This window comes from Dendrobates tinctorius, unplaced genomic scaffold (assembly GCF_039654945.1).
Source record: "Dendrobates tinctorius isolate UK_male_01 unplaced genomic scaffold, ASM3965494v1 ptg000211l, whole genome shotgun sequence".
In the NCBI taxonomy this organism is placed as follows: domain Eukaryota; kingdom Metazoa; phylum Chordata; class Amphibia; order Anura; family Dendrobatidae; genus Dendrobates; species Dendrobates tinctorius.
In genome coordinates, this window is record NW_027361878.1 from 3706916 (window position 1) to 3732498 (window position 25583).

At 46.8% G+C, this 25583-nt stretch overlaps 1 protein-coding gene across 1 annotated transcript in view; it reads left to right on the forward strand.

Annotated features, from left to right (window-relative positions):
- The window catches only part of LOC141058131 (mucin-2-like), a 62881-nt gene that overhangs the window by 25337 nt on the left and 11961 nt on the right, over positions 1 to 25583 (forward strand). The window contains exons 6-9 of the mRNA XM_073554290.1: positions 2201 to 2440; positions 2549 to 2705; positions 3467 to 3595; positions 3717 to 3861. Of these exons, the coding sequence (XP_073410391.1) occupies positions 2201 to 2440; positions 2549 to 2705; positions 3467 to 3595; positions 3717 to 3861 (671 nt within the window). The remainder of the gene's footprint in view (positions 1 to 2200; positions 2441 to 2548; positions 2706 to 3466; positions 3596 to 3716; positions 3862 to 25583) is intronic.

A 25583-nucleotide genomic window follows, 5' to 3' on the forward strand; every position in this document is an offset into this window, starting at 1 on the left:
AAACAGGAGTTGCTGAGATGACTGCCAGGTGAGATAAATAGAGAGGCAAACTCCAAAGCACACAGTAAATGAAACCAAAGCTTCTATAATAATAAATGCGCTAAGCAGCTTCTAGGTGTTAACAACTTCCGTCCAGTTGTAACTGGTGACGTCACAGCACACCTCTTGCCATGTTAACCCTCAGCACACCACTCCTCCTCAACACACACCTCCTCAACACACACCTCCTCAACACACACTCCTCTCACCTTTCACCATCTCCACTCACGTCCACTCACTCTTTCACTCCACATACGACCCTTTCTCTCACTCCGTCTCTCATACTCACGCCATCATCGCCACTGCTCCACAATCCCCGACATCTTCTTCCACCGGCATCATCCTGGATCCAGACGTTGTCCATGCCGGCGACATGTTCTTGCGGCGACGCCATCTTGAGTATCGCGGGATTTCACTATAGTCAAGATGGCGTCGCTGCAAGAACATGTCGCTGGCATGGACGACGTTGGGATCCAAAATGGCGTCGGCGAAATCTTGCGAGATTTCGCCGACGTCATCCTGGATCCCGACGTTGTCCACGCCGGCGACATGTTCTTGCAGCAACGCCATCTTGAGTATCGCGGGATTTCACGATACTCAAGATGGCGTCGCCGCAAGAACATGTCGCCGGCATGGACGACATCGGGATCCAAAATGGCATCGGCGAAATCTCGCGACATTTCGCCGACGTCATCCTGGATCCCGACGTTGTCCACGCTGGTGACATGTTCTTGCGGCAACGCCATCTTGAGTATCGCGGGATTTCGCGATACTCAAGATGGCGTCGCCGCAAGAACATGTCGCCGGCATGGACAACGTCTGGATCCAGGATGGCGCCGGCGGAAGAAGATGTCAGGGATCGTGGAGCAGCGGCGATGACGGCGTGAGTATGAGAGACGGAGTGAGAGAAAGGGTCGTATGTGGAGTGAAAGAGGGGGGGGACGTGAGTGGAGATGGTGAAAGGTGAGAGGAGTGTGTGTTGAGGAGGTGTGTGTGATGAGGGTTAACATGGCAAGAGGTGCGTCACTATCCTCCCGATGCGATAGCATCGGGCCTTAAGGGCTTGTCACACTAAGAGATATCGCTAGCAATATCGCTATAACTTGTGACGTTATAGCGATATTGCTAGCGATATCGCTATGTGTGATACTTACCTACAACCCGCTCCCCCGCTGCTTTTCGCTGATCGCGCGAGAACAGGCTGGACTGTTTCTCGTCATCAGCTTCCTGCGGCGCTTCCTGCTGTGACGACGAGCGACGCGTGGAGCCGGGCGGGACGACGCAGGATTGCCTGGTGTGACAGGTAAGTAGCGACCCCCATCCCCAGCGATGTCGCTAGTGAGATCTGCCTGTGTGGCAGCTCACTAGCGATCACTTAGCGATACACCAGCGATCCTGACCGCGTCATATCGCTGGTCGGGATCGCTGGTGCATCGCTAAGTGTGACAGTACCCTTAATCTAGTATGTAATAATTAGATACATAGGTGTCTGAGTTAGGCTTCAAAGACCTTGAGTAATGATCACAGCAAAGGAAAGCAGCCACTGGGGAAGAGAAGCGAGCAATGGCCAGTGGGGAAGTCAGGACAGGTGTACAACACTGGGCTTAAAGGAGAGTTTTTTTCTTCCTCACAATATATTGTAACACTGCAATAAAAGAGAATAAACTATAAAAAATGCACATTTATGGACCTTATGAGGCTTAAAAGCATAAAGTAAAAAAATAAATAACAAAATACAAAAATTTCAATTACTTCTTTATCTTTACCCAAGCCAGAAATAAAAAAAAATAAAAATAAAAACGCATGTTCAATGTTGCTGTGTCCATAAAAGTAAAAATCAAAATATGAAATGTTTTAATCCGTACAGTAAAATCTAAAATTGCTTAACCCATATTGTAAATGCATATTTTTAGGGTTTTTCATTTTTTTTCGGTCACTGCAAAAACTACAGCTCACCGTGGAAGAAAAAAAAAAAAAAAGCCCTTCGATAGTTCCTTGAACGGAAACTGGAAAAAAATGGGTGTCAGAAAATGGAGATACAAAATACATTTATATTTTTCACAAAGTTCAGAATGGTATTGCTGTGATTGTACCTACCTGGAAGTTTATGTTGCCAGCTAGTTGAAACAAAATCTGTTAACATATTTTTCATATTTCCTAGGGGAAACTTTGCGGACTTTGTGGAAACTATGATGGAAATGCAAACAATGATTTTACAACTCGTAACAATGCAATTGTTGGAAATGTAGTAGAATTTGGAAACAGTTGGAAGCAATCCCCAACCTGTCCTGATGCCAAAATCCACAGGGATCCTTGTTCATTAAACCCATATAGAATATCATGGGCACAGAAACAGTGCAGTATCATAAACAGTGAAGTCTTCTCAGCTTGTCATCCACATGTATGTATAATAAATCTAAAAAGAATAGTATTACCATACACCTCCTGATTGATTATGAAACTAGATTGGTATGTCCAATTCCGTTTATGAAGTTTTTTGTAACTTTAGGTTGACTCCATCAGGTACTATGATGCATGTGTGAGTGATTCATGTGCTTGTAATACTGGTGGAGATTGTGAGTGTTTCTGTACTGCAGTTGCTGCCTACGCACAGGCTTGTGGAGAATTCGGAATATGCATCTCCTGGAGAACTCCAACTATTTGCCGTGAGTAAATCATATATATTTTAATGCTAATTTAGCTTATTTTTGGAGATGAGCGGATCGGGACAAATTCCAGTTTGCCTCTTTGTTCATTTTTTTTCCTGGGAAATTTGATTTACGGAGAAGTTATTCTCGGCAAATTTAATATCCATTATTCTGCTCTGTGGTCTCACCAGATCCACAGCATAAAAAAAACATAATATCTAAAAAAAAGTTAAAAATCACAGCTCATTTTATTTGTTCATCGACTCCTCCCCGTCACCCCTCTGGTCTACATCGTATCTTCTGATCCCCCACCGCTCGTCTTGGAATCTCCAGGCGTATCACACTCAGTGAGCACTTTTGGTACATCTGGCTTTCATGGGCCACCATGATGGCATGACCTCCAGTGATCACGCGCAGAACCATCCTGGGAATAACAGCACGAGAGGCGAGGAATGAAAGATGCAACAATGACTGGCAGGTGACGTTGAGTAGCGAAGGGGCTGGAGAGGTGAGCGCTCATGAGAGTGTAGTAATTTTTTTTTTACATTTTGATGGCCCTTTATGGTTCAGAAAAATGTTGGCCTGCATGCTGAATCCATACAAAAGCACATTACAAAATAAAACGTATTTTGGTGAATACATGTTTTTGTAAAATTTGAGTAGAATTCAATTCCACTCAAACGTATTCCCTCATATCCACATACTATTTAAACCAGTCTCCTGACAAAACCCCAATTTCCAGATAATCTCAACAGTAAATGCACCTTTGATCTTAATAGCTCTCTTCTGTGACTACTACAATGAAGAAAATGGTTGCGAATGGCACTATAAAGCTTGTGGTGTTCCCTGCATGAAAACTTGTAGAAATCCACACGGAACATGCAATTATCAGATAAGAGGACTGGAAGGTAAATGTGCTGTGGCCCTGTCGATAGATGTATTTTTACATTGGTACTTACCATACCTTTCCATGGGGATATTGGGTAAAATAATAGTATAATCTCTTTGTACTATTGTCATTTTTTACAGGATGTTACCCTACGTGTCCTCCTGAACATCCTTATTTCAATGAAGATGAAATGAAGTGTGTTGCAATATGTGGTTGCTTTGATGAGGATAGAAAACACTACAAGCTGGGAGCAAATGTTCCAAGTCATAAAAACTGCTATGTTTGGTATTTTTTTTTTCATTATAAGCATTTAAAAATGTATAAGGGTATGTGCACGTGGTCAGTAAATGCTGCGAGTTGGATGCTGCACACTTGTGCAGCGTCCAACCCACAGCGTCCAGATGATACAGCATAGTGTGCATCCACAGACGCCCGCGACTCACTTGCGGAGACTGACATGTGGCTCGCCTTTCCAGACTGCAGCATGTCTATTTATCTTGCGGAGACACGAGCCTCCGGAAGAGAAATTTCACCCATAGAATGTATTGGACGCGGTGAATCAGCACAATTCAATAAACGCATGTGGATTCACCTGCGTTCAATAGACGGCAGCACACATGCGCTGCGTCCAAAGAGCTGCCACTTCCGGATCATGTGCTCATACCCTGACTCATATCACAAAAAGGAATTACACATTCTGTGTTTTGGTAAATATTGATATTTTGGGTTTTAAATTGACTGATATCTGAAATCTTGTTTCTAGGCCCATTATTACATCAGTCTTTACTTAAAGGGTAGACAATAATATTTTTTTTAACTTTTGAGGGAGTTATTTTTCCAAGAGTTCAAGTAAAAATAAAAATGAGCTAAAAGGTCAGTATTCTGTGCAATTTAAGTCCCGCCGCTTTACGCTTCACGGCGGGGCCAATCATTTATATACACCTTACCACCTGTTTGTTTTCCCTTAATCTCCACCACCCTCTTCCTTGATTCACAGCTCTAGTTTTATGGGGCCAGAGGAGGGTGGCGAAAAGATGTAAACCAAGAAAGTAGAATGGTGTATTTAAATTATTTGCTGCGTCGTGAAGCACTAAGTGCCTGTGTTTGGTTTGAACAGTCATTATGTGCTGACAGAAGTTGCTCCCAATTCTATCTCTAAAGGTACTGTCACACCTAGCGATGCACCAGCGATCCCGACCAGCGATATGACGCGGTCAGGATCGTTGGTACATCGCTAAGTGGTCGCTAGTGAGCTGCCACACAGGCAGATCTCACTAGCGACATCGCTGGGGACGGGGGTCGCTACTTACCTGTCACACCAGGAGATCCTGCGTCCTCCCACCCGGCTCCACGTGTCACAGGAAGCTGACGACGAGAAACAGTCCAGCCTGATCTCGCGCGATCAGCGATAACCAGCGGGGGAGCAGGTTGTAGGTAAGTATCAAACATAGCGATATCGCTAGCAATATCGCTATAACGTCACAAGTTATAGCGATATTGCTAGCGATATCGCTTAGTGTGACAGGCCCTTTAATCTAGGGGCTCTTTCAGATTTCCATGATAATCGGTCTGATGTCAGATTACAATGCACAGACTTGCTGCACATCTCCTGATCTGAGTGTGACAGCTTCATAGAAATACAGCTCTGGCAAAAATTAAGAGACCACTTCCAAATGTAAAGTTTGTCTGATTTTTCTCTTTATAGGTATACTTTTGAGTAAAATGTAAATTGTTCTTTTAGTCCATAAACTTCTGACAACATGTCTCCGAATTTCCAAGCAATAAATTTAGTTGTTTTTTTTTCCTGAAAAGGAGACATGGTCAAAATTAAAAAAAAAACAACAACAGTGCTTTCAGACCTCAAATAGTGCAAAAAAAAACAAGTTCATAATCATTTAGAAACAACAATACTAATGTTTTAATTCAGGAATATTTTGTGCACTAACCAAGATTTTTAAATACAGCTTTCATGCGTCTTGGCATGCTTTCCACCAGTCTTTCACACTTCTTCTCATGCAAAAATTTAAGCAGTTCTTCTTGGCTTGTGACTATCCATCATCCTCTTGATTACATTCCAGAGGTTTTCAATGGGGTTCAGGTCTGGAGAATGGGCTGCCCATGACAGGGTTTTGATATGGTGGTCTCTTAATTTTTGCCAGAGCTGTATATGAGGATGTCACACTCGGGTCAGAAGTTGTGCATTGTAATCCAACATCAAACCAGTTTTCACAGACATCTGAAAGAGCCGTTAGAATTTTGGTTTAATCTCTTACCTTTCCATCAGTAATTCATTTTATTCCCCATCTTTGTAAAGGTATGGTTTGTAGGCTTGTTTTTTGCAGGTGAGGTTTTAGGTTTTCAATTTTTTTTTAATTTGATGCTGTTTTATGCTCATCTAGGGTGCTTGAACCTGTAGTCACTTGATTACTTTTACAATATACTGCAATACTTAACATTGCATTTTACATACCTCCCTGTGACAACAATGGAAGACACTGATGGCATTAAAGGTCTATCAGCTGCTATGATAACCCATCTTTCCCTGACGATTACAGTATGGGGGTACCAATTGGGGGTGCTGCAGCTAGAGAGTTAAATGGTCAGAATGAGCTACAATGGTGGTTACAGGCAGATGTCGGCTGTATAACACAGCTATTTATAGAACATATTACTTTTGATTTTTACTGATCTGAAACAGTTAACTGATTCCTAGAGATTAGCAGATCTAGTGAGATTGAAATTCACCAAATTTGTGCAGATTTTTATGGGAAATTTGATTCACAGCAAAGTTGCTCTCTCCAGTTGCTTGCTCCATACTCCACAATAAATGTAAAATATGAAAAAACAAAGCCGAATATTCATCTTTCCGAATGCCACTGAAGCTTTCTACCTGCTGTCTAATCTTCTGTGGCTCTTCTTTCTTCCATGGCGTGCCACACTTCCAGGGCCTTCATTCTGGGATGGAACATCCTGGTACAACTAGGCCTTGGATGCCTCCATGCACTGTAGCAACGTTTTGACATACATCATGACTTTGCGATGTGCAGTGACCTCCAAGGCCTAGTCTCATCATAGACTGAAGACACAGGAAATGCATTGCATGATAGTGAAAAGAAGACACACGGGGGAACCTAAGGTGGGTAGAGATCAATGAAAGAGGGTGGAAAGGTGAAGGTTACTGTAGCTTTTTTTTTTACTTTCTCCGGGCCATCTATGGCTTATAGTTCTCAGAACAAATTACAAAAAATACGTGTTTTGGAGAATATGTATTTTTGTTTTTTTGTTAAGTTCTAGTAGAACTCAATTTCACTCAAAAATATTTGCCCATTTCTACTGATCCCGCCACACTAATTCGAATAAATTTTTACAAAATTTAGATTTTTTTTAAATTTATTCAAAAAAAGGAAACCTGATTCACGTTGCCAGATTCATAGACCGAATTAAACATTTAAAGGCTTCCTAGTTATAAGCCACCATTTCTAGTCTGAAATATTGTATGGTTTCAGGGAAAAATGTGTCTTAAAAATGAGCCAGGAATGGGAAAAATCATCTGAGTGAATCCCTGTCAATTTCTCCCTATTTCAGCACATTTGGCAGATGGGTTTCTAGGCATGGCCTAGCAGCAGAGATGATCGAATCTGCCAAGACTAATTTTCACCAAATTGTGCTGATTATACAGGAAAATTCAATTAGCAGTGAAATATTTTCTACAAATTTAATTTTCCTTGTGCCATAGAGTCTAAAAATCTAAACATAGAATGTAAAAAAAGACAAATATTCACAGCTCACCTGTCCCACTCACCTCACCGACTGCCATCCAGTCCTCAATATTTCTTCTCTAGCTCATTGCATGCATTCTCTTTGGCCTCTTCACTAAGTTGCAGATGAGCATGGTAACTTTGCACCACAATAGCATTGCGCACTGTGACATCAAAGATCTGTTTGCGCCAGAAGACCTGGAGTGTAGAGATAGAAGAGAATGCATGTCAAAGTAGAAGTTGAAAAGAAGAGACATGGAGGACTGGACAGCACGCTGCAGGGAAGGAGCAGATGAGCTGTGAGGTAAGTATTATTTTTTCATTTGCCGGTCTTCTACGGTTTAGCAAAATGAAAGCTGCAGCTGACTGCCATTTTCCTGACTTTGCCGGGACAATAATAATAATAATAATAATCTTTATTTTTATATAGCGCTAACATATTCCGCAGCGCTTTACAATTTGCACATATTATCATCACTATCCCCGATGGGGCTCACAATCTAAATTCCCTATCAGTATGTCTTTAGACAATACCGGAGAATACAAATTTCAGCAAAATTCAAGAAAAAAAAAAAGCTAAAATAAATGTTCTCATCTTTACCTATTAAACATCTGTACATAAAATGTCTGGAGAACAATTTTGGCCACCAGCTGCCATGGCCGCTTGTCAGCACCCTGCAATCCAATTGTTGGGTGTGATTGACAGGAGCATTGATTCACCATTGATTGCAGCATCTAAAGTGGCAAAGATGTGGCAAGTTGTGTCTTATCCTATGTATTAAAGTGATAAGCAGCAAAGTAGCAATATTTTTTCATCTTGGATAACCCTTTTAAATTTCTAATAAAGATGAGCATATAGATGTAATGCAGATCAAATTTCATTTGCATAGTTAATAAATTCACTAAACATGGCAAATTCCAACAATATGCAAATTACTTTCCTTAAATTTCCTAAAATAGCCAAACATTCTAGTAGATTCTATCTGCCGGACACGGATCACATGACCTTAGGCATGGCCAGATGGTCTTTTGCAAAATGCCTTGTAGTTATGACTTCACGTGGTCAGCCAATCTGGAGGGACTAGTTCAGCTTGTATTAAAGCTGAAGCAAAACAGGTAGCAGTCATTTTGTGGTGAATCTTGATAGTGAGAGGACATCACAGTTCACAGCTTATCTATAGAGATGGGAAGGAAAAGGCATAAAACACTGAATAATATTGTGTGACGAAAAGAGAATACCGGTTTAAATAAAAGTGAGAGAGACAGGAGAGTCAGAGCATCATACATGTCTTTTCAAATGGAGACGTTGGAGTTGTTTTGATTTCTGGCAAATCAGTTCACTGCAAATCGAATTTCCTTTTTCTAAACAAACTGCAGATTACATAACATTGACACATGTCATCATGTATGGACCTCATCTATTGAAACTTTAGTGACATAAACCTTTGAGTGAAAGGTAACAATGTTGTAAAGGCCTGAAAAAATAATGCTGAAGTTCATCGTTTGAAACAGATTAAGATTTTGGGTTATCTAAAACATCAATTTTCCCTTCACCCATGACAGCACCACCTGAGAGAGGGATCCGCCCCGCCAGGACAGGAACCTACTGAGACATAAGGGGCGGCACCTCTCCCCCACTTCAGTTGGGTTCCTGTCCTGGAAGGAACCCCACTGTCGGCGGTGCCTGTCATGGGCGAAGGAAATGGACCCAGCCCCGTCCCGGCGCAGGAAGAACAGGTGTCTCACCTGCAGCGCCCGCCGTCGGGTGCTGGATGCGCAGTCCCCGGGCCCTCCGGGGTTCCGGGTTCGTGCGGGCGTCGGTGGGATCCCCGGGGTCTGCGGGAAGCCCCCACCGCGCCGCCCTCCCCTCGCGCACACCACATCTCGATCCCCATAGCAGGGGAGAGACGCTGGCTTCTTCCGGCCGCTGACATCAGCGGCGCATTGCATGCTGGGTGCGCCGGCTGACGTCAGAGAAGGGCGACGGTTTAATGGCGCCGGGTGCGACGCCAGCCGGCTTCCTGAAACGGCGGCCGGCGGTCGCAGAGGGGAGGGGAGAGACGCTTACCTGAGCGGAGGCGCGGTGTTTAAAGAGAGAAGGCGGCAGCAGACGGCGGTGCAACATGGAGTCAGAGCAGGAACGTTCAGCGTCCCTGCCTCCCTCTCAGCCCTCTGGCAGAAAGCATGGAAGCCATTCCAGCAGCAGTCGCCCCAGCCACAAGTTGGGGGATTCAGCAAGATCCAAAGAACGCAGGTCACGTACCCCGATTCAGCCTCCGAGTCCGATACCCTTGATTTCGGGTGGTGAGTGATCTTCGTGAATGTTAGCATATGTTAATAGGGCTTCTGTTGTATGCTTCACCCTGTAGGAAAGGCCTAGGAAAGCGGGAAGCAAGAAGAACAATAGGGATTGTGCTATATGTAAATCTCCCCTAGCAAGAGATTGGCAAAAAGATCTCTGTGCTGCGTGCATTCAGCGGACTATGGCGGAGGAAGCGCCTATTTTCGCAGCCAATCTGATATCTGCCCTAAGGTCAGAAATGGAAGGCTCAATTAAGTCCCTATTGAAAAAAGGGAAAAAAAACAGGAAGGATCCCCCTAGCTCCCCCTCGGATTCCGCGTCAATGTCATCTCAGGCGGGAAAATCATCCTCCTCAGACTCATCAGACAGCGACATGGGGGGTAAACCATGTTTCCCTGTAGAAGACAGAGATGCTCTCCTAAAGGCCATTAGAGCTACAATGGGCCTACAGGAAGAAAAGGCGGCTAAAACCCTAGAGGATGTTAAGTTTGGGGGGCTTCAGGGGAGGAAAAAACGGACCTTTCCGGTAAACGAGAAGATCCAGGCACTTATTGAGAAGGAGTGGAAAAAGCACGAAAAATCGGGGGCCCTTCCATCCACTTCCAAGAGACGATATCCCTTCGAGCATAAGGATGCAGAGATATGGGACAAAATCCCCAAAATAGATGCAGCGGTGTCCAGATCCTCCAAAAGGTCGGCCCTGCCCCTGGAAGACGCAGGGGTTCTTAGAGACCCACTAGACAAAAAGGCTGACTCATATTTGAGGCACGCATGGGAAGCGACAGCAGGAGGACTAAAGCCGGCAATAGCGGGTACTTGTACGGCACGCTCCCTCATGATCTGGCTGCAGCAGTTAGAAGAAAAGCTGGCTTCAAGGGTCCCAAGAGAGAAAATGTTATCGGAGATGTATCTCTTGCACGGGGAAGCAGCTTTTTTGGCCGATACCTTGGCGGACTCTATGCGGATGACAGCCAGGGCAGCATCACTATCAAATGCTGCTAGATGCACGTTATGGCTTAAGGGCTGTTCGGGTGACCTCCAGTCCAAGGCCAAATTATGCTCTCTCCCCTGCGACGGGCGATTCTTGTTCGGCAAGAACTTGGACAATATACTGGAGAAAGCAGGCAATAAGAAAAAAGGCTTCCCCAGATTCCCTATGGATCAGAGGAGACAGCCCTTTCGGAGGGGGAGATTCAATAGGGGGCGCCCTCCCGCTGACAAGAGAAGATGGGAGGATAAAAGAAAAAAAGAATCGGGATTTATGTTTGGTGGAGGTACCTCCACCTCAAAAAAGTCGCCACAGTGACGCCAGTATTCCTGTGGGGGGGAGATTGGCACTCTTTTTCCAAACCTGGGAGAAGATCTCCTCCAACGCCTGGATCCTAACCATCCTAACAGAAGGCCTGAAAATTCCCTTCATCCGTCAGCCAAAATCCGTGGTCGTCATCACACCCATCAGGAAGGTGACCGAAGAGCAGGTGGCCTTAGAAACAGAGATCCTGAGCCTGATAGACAAGCGGGTACTCTCCGAGGTACCACGCCTACAGGAAGGGAAGGGGTTTTATTCACCCCTTTTTCTGATAAAAAAACCCGATCAAACTTTCAGGACAATCATAAATCTCAAACGGCTCAATCTATGGATAAGGAACTCGACCTTCAAGATGGAATCAGTAACTACAGCGGTGAAGCTGCTACACCAAGATTGCTTCATGGCCGTGGTCGATTTAAAGGATGCGTATTATCACATCCCTATCCACCCAGATTACCAGAAATACTTGAGGGTAGCACTTTATATTCAAGGCATGCTAAGGCACTTTAAGCTCAGGGCTCTTCCGTTTGGCATATCTATAGCCCCGAGAGTTTTCACCAAAGTCATAGCGGAAGTGACTGCCTTTCTCCGGATTCACGACACGGTCATAATACCATACCTGGACGATTTTCTCATAGTAGGCAGCTCAGAGGACCACTGTACAGCGCAGTTGACCCGGGTGATCAACACCTTGCAGGAATTAGGGTGGATAGTCAATTTCAAAAAATCAAAATTGCAACCCCTAAAAGAACAGACCTTCCTAGGATTCGTACTAGACTCAGAAAAGCAAGAGTGTCTGCTCCCAGAGTCCAAAATAGAAAAGGTGCAGAATCTGGCCTTCACGAGCCAAAACCAACCACGTATGACTTTAAGAAGAGCAATGTCCCTGCTAGGTACCCTAACTTCCTGTATTCCGGCGGTCAGGTGGGCTCAGTTTCACACCCGGCAACTCCAGTGGGAGATACTAACAGCACAAAGATCGCTAAGAGGGCGTTTAGAAGGAAAGCTGGAGCTTTCCTTAAAAACCAGAGACTCTCTCAGGTGGTGGCTGAACAAGAAAAATCTGACCTTGGGAATACCGTGGGACAGACAGACGTCAGATATAATCTTAACAGATGCAAGCTCCTCGGGGTGGGGGGCACACCTAAGGGGCATCATAGGTCAGGGTTCCTGGACGCGTCAAGGAAGGGAAGTGTTGTGAGTTCATTTTCCCCTTCGTCACTGAGGTCTGGTGAACTCCCTATTCTGGTAAAGGAAGGTAATGAGCCTGATTATCAGGCACCTGAGTCTAATGAGGATGACTGGCTGAGTGGAGTCACGGACTGGATATAAGGCTGCCGATGCCCTTCTGCCCTGCGGGTGATTTCTCTGTGAACTTCTAGGACACCAGTCTGATTCCTGCTCCTCTAAAGCTAAGTTTTTTGCTTTGCCTGTTGCATTTGTGTTTTGTTTTTGTTTTCCTTGCTTTTCTGGATTCTGCCATTCCCTGCTGGGGTGAGCTGAATCTCCTTTTGCCTGTTGCTCTGTCTTCAGAATATTCCTGAGTACTGACATAGCTTTTTTAAGCCTAGCGTCTTCAGGGCCTTTTTCACTGTCAGTCTGTTGACTCTTATTTTCATAGGGTTTTTCACGGATTGCAGACAGCAGCCTTCCTGTCCTTTTCTATCTAGTTAGCTTGGGTCCCATCTTTGCTCAGTCTATCTTTCTGTCTGTGTTAGTGTTTTCATCTTGCTTCACCGTCATTATATGTTGGGGGCTGCCTATTGCTTTGGGGTCTGCTCTGGGCAGTTTAGATTTCCCCTTTCTTTCTTTAGGCCTATTTAATTCTCCGGCTGTGATCGAGGGGTCTAGGACATCGTAGGAACCCCCCACGGCTACTGCTAGTTGTGTTGATAGGTTCAGGGGTCTGCAATCCGATAGCTGCCAACTTCTCTGGTTTTCTGGACTTATCTAGCATTTCTGTTTTTGCCTCCTACGGTGACTCAATCATAACAGAATCACCCGCCCTACCGCAGATCCTAGGGTACTCAATAGCAGGAAAGAATTGTGCTTAATGAAAAAAAAAAAAAAAAAGTGTGTGTATATTCTTTCCTCTATATCTCTGAGGCCGTAGGGGGAATTTTTTTTTTTCCTCTCAATGGAGATAAAGCAATTGTCTGATCGTGTGGAGCAGCTCGCTGCGGAATTTCTGCCTACCTTGCTCGTTCGCATGCTGTTGAACCAAAGATTCCTACACCTGATGCATTTTTTTGGGATCGATCTAAATTTTTGAGTTTCAAAAATAATTGTAAATTATTTTTTGCCTTGAAGCCTAACTCGTCAGGGAGCTCCGCGCAGCAGGTTAAAATTGTCATCTCTTTGCTGCGTGGCGATCCCCAGGATTGGGCGTTTTCTTTGAAACCAGATGATCCTATTCTGACTAATGTGAACGCATTCTTTCAAGCTTTGGGGTTGCTGTATGACGAACCTAATGCTATTGATCAGGCTGAAAAGACCCTGTTGGCATTGAACCAGGGTCGAGATTCTGCAGAGTTGTACTGTCAAAAGTTCCGAAAGTGGGCGGTCCTTACTACCTGGAATGATAATGCCTTGGCTGCTCTCTTTCGGAAGGGTTTGTCAGAAGCCGTAAAAGATACTATGGTGGGATTTCCTGTTCCCTCTGGTCTGGACGATTCTATGTCATTAGCCATTCAGGTTGGTCGGCGTTTGCGTGAACGCAGGATTGCATGAGAGGTGTTGCCACCGGTTGAACAGACGTCTGAACCTATGCAATGTGATAGAGTTTTGTCTAAGGCGCAACGTCAGGAGTTCAGAAGGCGTAATAAGCTGTGTTTTTTCTGTGGAGATGCCTCACATATTATTTCTGTTTGTCCTAAACGAGAGAAACGCTTTGCACACACGTTTTCTGTGTGTGGTATTCAACCTAAGTTTCTTCTGGCAATTACTCTGATCTGCTCCCTGTCCACATTTTCCGCCAATGCTTTTGTGGATTAGGGAGCAGCGCTAAACCTAATGGACTTGGATTTTGCTAAACGTTGTGGATTTCCAATGACACCTCTGCAGACGCCTATCCCTTTGGCGAAAAATAAACCTCAGTTTTGGACCCAGGTGGTCATGCGGGTCGCCCCAGACCATCAAGAAAATAGCAGATTTTTGGTGTTGCATGGTCTGCATGATACCGTTGTTCTGGGGTTTCCCTGGTTGCAAATTCATAATCCCGTTTTGGATTGGAAATCTGTGTCTGTGGTGAGTTGGGGGGGTTGTCGGTGTTCCTTTAGTGAGGCGTCGGTTTTTTCCACCTTTCCTCAGTCGCATGATGTTCCTGACTATTTGGCGGACTTTTATGATGTATTTAGTGAGAATGAGTCTGCATCCTTGCCTCCTCATAGGAGTTATGACTGTGCAATTGAACTAAGCCCGGGGTGTAAATTTCCCAAGGGTCGGCTCTTCAATTTATCTGTACCCGAGCACGAGGCTATGCGGTCCTATATTAAGGAGGCGTTGGAGAAGGGTCATATTAGACCATCCTCTTCACGCTTAGGTGCCGGTTTTTTTTTTGTGGCCAAAAAGGATGGTTCTTTAAGGCCTTGTATTGATTATCGTGCCCTCAATAAAATTACTATTAAATATCAGCATCCGTCACCCCTGATTTCGGATCTATTCTCTAGAGTTAGAGGTGCTTGCTGGTTTACCAAGCTTGACCTCAGGGGGGCGTATAATCTTATCCGCATTAAGCAGGGGGATGAATGGAAGACGGCGTTTAATACTCCGGAGGGACATTTTGAGTACCTGGTGATGCCTTTTGGGCTCACTAATGCCCCTTCTGTCTTCCAGTGCTTCATGAACGATATTTTCTGAGACTTTGTCGATTAATTTTTGATTATCTATCTGGATGATATTTTGATCTTCTCCAAGGATTGGGATTCTCATGTGGAACATATTCGGACTGTGTTCCAGATCTTGAGGGAGAATTCCCTTTATGTCAAAGGTTCGAAATGTCTTTTTGGAGTACAGAGGATTTCATTTTTGGGATTTATTTTGTCTCCGTCAACTATTGAAATGGACCCGGCCAAGGTACAGGCCATTTATGATTGGGTTCAGCCCACTTCTTTGAAGGCCCTCCAGAAGTTTTTGGGTTTTGCTAATTTTTATCGGAAATTTATAGCAAAATTTTCTAGTATTGCCAAGCCATTGACTGATCTGACTAAGAAGGGTGCTGATGTGTTGCATCGGTCTCCGGAGGCTGTTGCTTCCTTTCAGGAGCTGAAGCGAAGATTTACCTCCGCCCCGGTTTTGCGGCAACCTGATGTCTCACTCCCGTTCCAGGTAGAGGTGGATGCTTCTGAGATTGGTGCAGGAGCTGTTTTGTCCCAAAAGGATCCTGTAACATCTAAAATGAATCCCTGTGCTTTCTTTTCCCGAAAGTTCTCTCCATCTGAACGTAACTATGATGTGGGGAATCGGGAACTGTTGGCCATGAAATGGGCATTTGAGGAGTGGAGACATTGGTTGGAGGGAGCTAAACATCAAGCTGTGGTCCTCACTGACCACAAGAATTTGATTTACCTAGAGTCGGCTAAACGCTTGAACCCTAGACAGGCTAGGTGGGCCTTGTTTTTTACACGTTTTGATTTTGTGGTCTCTTTTCTTCCTGGAACTAAGAATGTCAAGGCAGACGCCCTCTCTAGGAGTTTCTTTGCTGATTCTCCTGTGGTGACCAAGCCTGCTACCATCTTAGGCGAAGGGGTAGTTCTTTCTGCCATCTCGCCCGATTTGAGACTTGCGCTGCAAGAGTTCCAGGAGGACAAACCTGAGCGTTGTCCCAGTGGAAAGTTGTATGTTCCTGACCAGTGGAAGAAGAGAGTGATGTCTGAAGTTCATTGCTCTGCATTGGCTGGTCATCCAGGTATTTTTGGTACTAGAGATCTGGTGAGTCGCTCTTTTTGGTGGCCCACCTTGTCTCATGATGTCAGGAATTTTGTGCAGTCCTGTGGGACTTGCTCCCGGTCTAAATCTTCTTCTCGCTCTAGTGGGTTGTTGATGCCTTTGCCGGTCCCCAGGAGGCCATGGACCCATATTTCAATGGATTTCATCTCTGATATGCCGGTCTCTCAAAGAATGACTGTTACTTGGGTGATTTGTGATAGGTTCTCTAAGATGGTTCATCTTGTACCACTCCCTAAGTTGCCATCTTCCTCTGAGTTGGTGCCCCTGTTTTTGCAACAGGTGGTTCGCTTACACGGGATTCCTGAGAACATTGTATCTGACAGAAGAGTTCAGTTTGTGTCTAGATTTTGGAGGACTTTCTGTTTCAAGCTGGGATTTCAGTTGTCCTTCTCCTCTGCTTTTCACCCCCAGACCAATGGGCAGACAGAGAGAACAAACCAGACCTTGGAGACGTATTTGAGATGTTTTATTTCCGCTGATCAGGATGATTGGGTTTCATTTTTGCCCTTGGCCGAATTTGCTTTAAATAATAGAGCTAGTTCTGCCACTTTGATGTCACCTTTTTTTTGTAACTTTGGGTTTCATTCTCGGTTTTCTTCAGGGCAGGTGGAGCCTTCTGCCTGCCCAGGTGTTGACACTGTGGTGGAGAGAATGCACCAGATCTGGGACCAAGTGGTGGATAAGTTCTCTCTCCCAGGAAAAGGCCCAGCGGTTTTCCAATCGACATAGTACTAGAGTTGAGCGAAACGGGTCGAACAATTTCAAAAGTCGCCGACTTTTGGCAAAGTTGGGTTTCATGAAACGAAACCCGACCCTAGGATGAGGTCGGCCATGAGGTCGGCGACTTATGCGCCAAAGTCGCTTTTCAAAAGTTTGTTTAGCGCTCTTTTTCAGCCAATCAGGATCCACGGACACTGTGGGCAACGTGATGACATAGGCAGGGGTCACCACCATCTTTCAGAAGGGCATGCAAGTGATTGGCTTGCTTTGGTGGGCGTCACAGGGGTTATAAAAGGACGCACACGCCGACCGCCATCTTACTTCTGCCGATCTTAGCATAGGGAGAGGTTGCTGATTCTGTAGGGAGAGCGTTAGGCAGGGAAGAAGAAAAAAAAACTGCTTCTGCTGCTAGCGATTTTGCCTGTGCAACACACCAGTCACTGTGTGTGCAGTGCAAGGGGAGGTTATATTGTGGTGGATCAGCGGTGTTGGTTGTTAGGCTGCCTTCTAAGGCTTCCTGACAGCTGCATTGCTGTTTCCCCACTGCTCTGCAAACTGCTTTTTTAAAAGCAATCCCAATTTTTTTTTTGTCCTGCTGAGGTACTGAGCGTGCATTTATTCACACCATACAGCGGTGTACGCTCCTCACACAGTACCGTGTAACGGCTGTTATCACAGCCACAGTGAAGCTATCTGTGTGTCACTGTGGAAGGATAAGTGGAGGACTTGTTCCGTTCTTACAGACCTACACTCTAGGGAGATTCCTATTCTGCCCAATTCTACAATTCACTTTTTTCACACCTGTGCCATCGAGCCTGTGACATAGCGCTCTGATATTCAGTGGGCCTCACACAATCCAAAAGTGTCCAGTGTCCACAAGTGTCTGCAGAAATTCAAAATCTCCCTTATCCTGTAGTCACTTTTTTCACACCTGCTGCATCGAGCCTGTGACATAGCGCTCTGATATTCAGTGGGCCTCACACAATCCAAGTGTCCAGTGTCCACAAGTGTCTGCAGAAAATCTAAATCTACCCTGTCCTATAGACACCTTGTACCTTGTTTTACATTACTATATAGTTTGTTGGATTTTGTCTACATTTCTACCAAAAATGAGGAAGGCTGGTGGAAGAGGCCGTGGAATTGGTCCGGGGTTGGCAGCTGGTAATGATGGTGTTGGTGGTGGATCTGATGGTAGTGGCAAAAGCAAAATAGGACCGAATGCAGGAGGTGTTGAGCCTGCGTCATCGTCTGGCTTCATAAGGCTTCGAAGGCTTAGTTTTCTAGGAGTTGGCAAACCGCTTTTAACGCCAGAGCATCAGGAAAAAGTTTTGTCTTACATTGCTGACTCAGCCTCCAGCTCTATCGCCTCCTCTTCTGAAGTTGTAAAAAGTAAAAGCACTGAGTCGTCATTGGAGGCTCATGTTCATGAACCACACCTTTCCTTGTGTCCTTTACCCCAACCAAGATTGAAGTATGACGCAGGCCATACTACTGATTACTCCATGGAGCTGTTTTCACATACCATGCCTGGATTATCAAGTGAAATGGTGAATTACCCAGGCCAAGATGAATCTGACATGGAGTGCACTGATGCACAGCCGCAGATAGATGATTCTGCTGGTACATTCACTCAGAGCACTACATTGTCCTCGCAGTGTACAGAGCCAGATTCTGACCCTGGTGAGACTCAGGTGCCCCTTCCCACACACTATACCACCATACACGGTGACACAGAGGAAGGTGCACATGACATTGAAGAGGAGGTGATGGATGACCCAGTTGTTGACCCAGATTGGCATCCATTGGGGGAAGAGGGTGCTGCTTCCAATAGCTCAGATGAGGAGCATCCACAGCAGACATCGACATCGCAACAGCTGTTATCTGGCAGGCCCGGAGCACTCCAAAGACTGGTTCCAAAAATCAAAAGAGTTGCTGGACAGCTTGTCCAGAGGGTCAAAACATCACAGCGTGCTAGGCCGCAAAATGTCTGCCAAAGTAGGAAGAGTGCAGTGTGGCACTTTTTTGAACAAAATCCTCATGATCAGGCCAAGGTTATCTGTAAGAAGTGCGCAAAGACCTTTAGCCGAGGGAAAAATCTGAAAAATTTGAATACCAGTTGCATGCTTAGACATTTAACCAGCATTCACTTGCAAGCGTGGACACAACACCAAACCTCAAGTGCCACATGTGCAACTGATCACAAAGAAGGTAGTCAGCAACGCTACATTGTTTCCCCCACTGTAAGCCCACCGGTTAGCACAGCAGCAAATGTTGAGGTGTCGTTGCAAGGCCACAGCAGTCAGGGAATCCCACTGTTATATCAACGAAATACTGAATCTAGGCCATCAGAAAGAACACCAACTCCAACACCATCATCGACCCTCTCTCAGTCCGCCCTGTCCACCGCTACTTCCACCATATGCAGCTCTCAAGTCCAGCTCACCCTCCCAGACACTATGAGTAGGTCAAGAAAGTACTCAGTCTCTCATCCGCGTACACTGGGTTTGAACGCCCACATTGCCAAACTAATCTCGTTTGAGATGATGCCCTATCGGTTGGTGGAAAGCGCAGCTTTCCGCGAACTCATGGCCTATGCAGTACCACGCTATGACCTACCCAGTCGCCACTTCTCTCGCAAAGCCATCCCAGCCCTCCACCATCATGTGAAAGACTGCATTGTCCATGCACTCAAGCAGTCAGTGAGTGGAAAGGTGCACCTCACAACTGATGCATGGTCCAGTCGGCATGGCCAGGGCCGTTACGTGTCCATCACTGCGCACTGGGTTAATGTGGTGGATGCAGGGTCCACAGGGGACAGCGGTGGTGGGACAGTGCTGCCTAGCCCACGGTATAGGAAACAGTTGGCTGTAGGCGTTCCACCCTACTCCTCCTCCTCCTCCTCCTCCAGAAGCGAAAGCTCGTCCACAGAGCGCAGTCGTACGAGCACTCCATCTGCAGCTGCCACTGTTGCACACGAGGTGTCCCCCTATCGAGTAGCTAGTGGAAAGCGTCAGCAGGCTGTGTTGCAGATGATGTGTTTGGGCGACAGACACACCGCCGAGGTGCTGGCCGAGTACTTAAAGCGACAAACTGAGTCATGGCTGGGCAGTGTACATCTTGAGGCAGGCAAGGTAGTTAGTGATAACGGACGTAATTTTGTGGCAGCCATAGCCCTTTCAAAACTCAGCCACATACCTTGCTTGGCTCACACCTTGAACCTGGTGGTGCAGTGCTTCCTCAAAAATTATCCGGAGTTAACATCCCTGCTCCATAAGGTGCGAAGACTGTGCGCGCACATCCGCCGGTCGCCTGTACACTCCGTTCGTATGCAGAAGCTGCAGCGATTGCTCCACCTTCCCAACCACCGCCTCATTATCGACATTGCAACAAGGTGGAACTCCACCCTGCACATGGTGGAGCGGCTGTGCGAGCAGAGGCAGGCCATAATGCATTTGTGGGAGGATACACGGCCAGGCACTTTGAGAGCAGACATGGAGTTGACAGGTGTGCAGTGGTCGAAGCTGAAATACCTCTGTAAAGTCCTTCAGTGTTTTGAGGAATGCTCACGGCTGGTAAGCGCAAACGACGCCATCCTAAGCATGAGCATCCCACTTATGCGTCTGCTCATGCAAACTTTGACGCACCTTAAGGAGCAGGCGTCTGCAGCCAATGTTGACGAGGAGGAAGAAGTGGAGGGAATCCTTGATGACATTCAGCCATTGTCTGCTCAGGGACCTCTCCTGGACGAGTTGGAGGAAGAAGAGGAGGATGATGATGGGGATGATTACTTAGGGGAAGAGGATGCATCTCGTGGGGCAAGTGAAAATGTTGGCGTGGCAAGGTCTGGTACAGGGTTTGTGCGTGACTGGAGGGATGTGGATTTGCCAGAAAGTGCTCCTCCAACCAGCACTCGCAGTGCATCATTGACACCGGGAACATTGGCCCACATGTCAGATTATGCCTTGCGGATCCTAAAAAGGGACCCCCGCATTGCTAAAATGATGAACGATGACGACTACTGGTTGGCCAGCATCCTGGATCCACGCTATAAAGGCAAATTACAAAACATCATGCCACAGGAGAACCTTGACCTAATATTGGCTAATAAACAAGCAACTCTGGTAAATCGGTTGCTTGAGGCATTCCCAGCACACAGCAGCGGTGATGGTTCTCACACGAGCCGTACGGGCCGGGGGAAGCTTGGCAGAGGTGTTCTTGGTGCACACAGCAGAAGTGGCGTTGGAGACAGGGGTTTCATGACAATGTTGTGGACTGATTTTTCAAGTACCGCTCACACAACTTGTAATACAGCATCGATGGAAAGTGACAGGAGACAGCAGTTGTCAACTATGGTTACAAACTTTTTTTCCTCCCATATCGATGTTCTCCCACACAGGTCATTCCCCTTTGACTATTGGGCCGCTAAACTGGACACCTGGCCTGAATTGGCACAATATGCCTTACAGGAGCTCGCTTGCCTAGCTGCAAGTGTGCTATCGGAAAGAGTCTTCAGTGCAGCTGGATCAATCCTGACAGAAAAAAGGACCCGTCTGTCAACCCAAAATGTGGATGATCTAACCTTCATTAAAATGAACCATGCATGGGTTTCCAAGGATTTTGTCCCACCTTCCCCTGATGACACATAGGGTGACAGAAAAATGGCTTGCTTTGGTCCACCTCTTCCTGGGACTTGACCTATTTCGCCTTTTGCATCAGCTGAATGTCCAACATCAACATATGCCACTTTCTAAAACTCCCTAACTGTGCAGCCTCCCCCCCCATGGCTGGGGTCACCGCCTAGCGCACGACACCGTGCGAGTGCCGTTTGCTCTGGACAGGTGGGTAGGCCGACTCTTGGGCGCGGGCACTGCCACAGGGTCCCTCATAGTGCAATCAAGTGTCTCTGACGGTGGTGGTGCACACCCGCCGTCAGACACACCGCCGTACTATGAGGGGCCCAGTGCCAGTACCGACGCCCACGAGTGGGCCCCCCTTGCTTGGGCAGGGCCCCAGCATTTGCAATCTTTACCTCTCCCTGCTCCTCCGCTGTGTAGTCTGGGCCGTCAAATCCATACTGTGCCTGACACCGTCTGAGCCTGCCTCCTGATGTATAGACATATCTTTTGAATGTGTACGCTATCCATACATGTTATCCAGGGAAACGGTACCCTTTCTCACCTTTGTGCAATCACGTGCAAGCCTTACTGGGCCTAACACCGTCTGAGCCTGCCTCCTGATGTATAGACATATCTTTTGAATGTGTACGCTATCCATACATGTTATCCGGGGATACGGTACCCTTTCTCACCTTTGTGCAATCACTTGCAAGCCATACTGGGCCTAACACCGTCTGAGCCTGCCTCCTGGTGTATAGACATATTGTGATAAAACACTCCGGGATCGCCTTTGCTGGGGTCAAAGGTCACGTGCATTCAGCATGAAACTCAGGCACAGAGCTGGGATTCGTGTATAACTGACCCTGAGTCAGGTTTATTAACGGTGAAAGCAATGCAAAAGGAAATAAAACATAAAACAAATCCTTGCCTGTCCGGCACTAACTAAACAATGGACAACCTAACTACCAACTGGCGGGCTACTCCCGTCCAGCCAAACCACAGTTGCAGTGGGCACTGCTTCCACTCACGTGTGTCTCTCACACAGTCAGGCTCTCTGTGTTCCCAGGCTGAGACACTCACACAACCACCTGGCATCCTTTTTATAACCACCTCCCATTATCCATTAGTAAGCAGGTGCGATACTGACCAGACTAGGCCACATAGGAAAGGAATCTGGGCGAGATATACCTGCCCTCATCCACTATTCCCACATGATTCTCACATATTCCCCCCTTCTGCTCAGACCACTCCGGTCGAGCAATGACACCCGCCAAACAGTGCACTCGGGACAGGGCATCTGCATTTCCCATCTGTACCCCTGGGCGGTGCTCCACCGTAAAAGTGTAGGCCTGCAGGGCAAGGAACCACCGGGTCACCCGGCTATTCCGTTCCTTGTTCAAGTGCATCCACTTGAGAGGGGCATGGTCAGTGATCAGCCTGAACTTTCGGCCCACCAGGTAATATTTGAGGGCCTCTAGAGCCCACTTAATGGCGAGGCACTCTTTTTCTACGACTGCATACCTTTGCTCGTGTTTATTCAGCTTCCTGCTGAGATAGAGGACTGGGTGTTCCACTCCGTCCCTCACTTGTGAGAGTACAGCCCCGATACCGGTATCAGAGGCATCCGTTTGTACCACAAACTCACTGCGGAAGTCCAGAGTCACCAGTACGGGCTGAGAGCAAAGTGCCCGTTTTAGGCTATGGAAGGCTTCTTCAGCCGCTAAGCTCCATTTAATCATGACGGAGTCTTTCCCTTTTGTAAGATCTGTCAGGGGGGTAGCGATGGCTGCAAAATTGGGTATGAACCGGCGATAATAACCGGCGATCCCCAGGAAGGCTTGCACCTGCTTCTTGTTGACAGGTTGTGGCCAGTCCTGAACCGCCTGAATCTTATCAACCTGGGGTTTAACAACACCCCTCCCAATTACATACCCCAAATACCGGGCTTCTTCTAGCCCGATGTGACATTTCTTGGGGTTCGCGGTTAGACCTGCCTCCCACAGGTCGTCAATCACAGCTTGTACCTTCTGGAGATGAGTCTCCCAGTCCAAGCTGTAAATGACAATGTCATCCAAATAGGCCGAAGCATACCGCCTATGTGGCCTCAAGACTCGATCCATCAGTCTCTGGAAGGTCGCCGGTGCCCCGTGCAGTCCAAACGGCATATACACATACTGAAATAAACCTTCCGGCGTAGCAAATGCCGTCTTTTCTCTGGCAGCCTCCACCAGAGGGATCTGCCAATACCCCTTTGTTAGGTCTAGGGTCGTAATATACCGGGCTTTTCCTAACCGATCTATTAACTCGTCGACCCGGGGCATGGGGTAGGCATCAAATTTTGAGACCGCATTCAGTTTCCTGAAGTCATTGCAGAACCGGATGGTGCCGTCCGGTTTAGGAATTAGCACAATTGGGCTGGACCACGCACTGTGCGATTCCTCAATGACTCCTAACTCTAACATTGCCTTCACTTCTTGGGAAACAGCTTCACGGCGCGCTTCCGGGATTCGGTAGGGCTTTACGTGAACTGTGACACCAGGTTCCGTTACGATGTCATGTTTCATTAGCATAGTCTGCCTGGGTTTTTCTGAGAAAAACTTTTGGTTGTGAAGTAGAAACTGCCTGACTTCCGTCTTTTACCGCTCCGAGAGAGTCTCTGCAACCCGTACCTCCGGTACGGTATGCGAGCAGACAGGACGGGCCAGCTCCGCTGACAAGGCAGACCGATCCTTCCAGGGCTTTATCAGATTTACATGATAAATCTGTTCAGGTTTCCGTTTACCTGCCTGGTATACTTTGTAGTTTACTTCACCAACTCTTTCCTTGATCTCAAAGGGGCCCTGCCACTTTGCCAGTAACTTACTGTCCACCGTGGGGACCAGGATCAACACCCTATCTCCGGGTGCAAACATACGGATCTTGGCGCCCCTATCATAGATTCTTTTTTGGGCTCCTTGAGCCTGTATCATGTGTTCTTTGACGATAGGCATAACAGCCGCAATACGGTCCTGCATTTGTGTGACGTGATCTATCACTGTTTTAAATGGAGTGACCTGACCCTCCCAGGTTTCTTTTGCAACGTCTAACAGTCCGCGAGGACGTCGGGCGTACAATAACTCGAAAGGCGAGAATCCCGTGGAAGACTGGGGTACTTCCCTGATGGAAAAAAGCAAATACGGAAGTAAATAGTCCCAGTTCTTCCCATTCTTGTCTATCACCTTTCTCAGCATCTGCTTCAGAGTTTTATTGAACCGTTCAACCAACCCGTCTGTTTGAGGGTGATACACGGATGTGCGTAACGGTTCGATTTGTAACAATCGGCAGAGCTCCTTCATTATCCTGGACATAAAGGGGGTCCCCTGGTCGGTGAGTATCTGTTTTGGTATACCGACCCAACTAAACACATGCACCAGCTCCTTGGCAATCGTCTTGGTGGCCGTGTTACGCAAAGGGATGGCCTCCGGGTAACGAGTGGCATAATCCAAGATGACCAGGATATGTTGGTGTCCACGTGCAGACCGTGGAAGGGGCCCAACTAAATCCATCCCAATCCTCTCAAACGGGACTTCAATAATAGGTAGGGGTACCAAAGGGCTACAGAACCGGGGCTTAGGTGCAGAGGCTTGGCAGTCAGGACAAGACTCGCAATATACACGAATATCATGATGCATGCCTGGCCAAACAAAACAGTGTAATATCCTTTCGGTGGTTTTCTGGACTCCCAGGTGACCTCCCATCACATGTCCGTGGGCCAGGTCCAGCACCTGCCGCCGGTAGGGTTTTGGCACGACTAATAGTTGCACCGTATCTTCCCCCTTTTTTTCTATCTGATAGAGTAAATCATTCTCCAGAACCATGTAAGGATATGCCAGCCTAGAGCCAGGTTCTACGGGTACCCCATTTATCACTTTTACATTTGTCCTAGCCTGAGAAAGGGTAGGATCCTTTATTTGCTCACTTTGGAAGTCATCTTTCTGAACTTCTAAATCCGGCAAACGGGGAGGTGGACGGCTGTCAGCCTGCTCCTCTTCCCCGGTCTCCTCATTATCACCCGCCATGACTGAAAACGGGAACTGCAGGTCATTTCCCGCAGACTCTTCCCCCGAGTCTTCCGGGGAGACCTCTTCCAGGGGTTTGGGACCCACACGCTCCCTGGGAGAAGAATCATGTACACTATTACCCGAGGGCATCAACTGATTCTCCCACAATTGCCAGAAGTGGGGAAAATCCCGGCCCAGGATAACATCATGCAATAACGCCGGGACGAGTCCCACTTTATGTTGCACAGACCCATAGGAAGTAGTAATGCATATGACCGTGGTGAGGTACGAACAGGTGTCTCCATGCACACACGT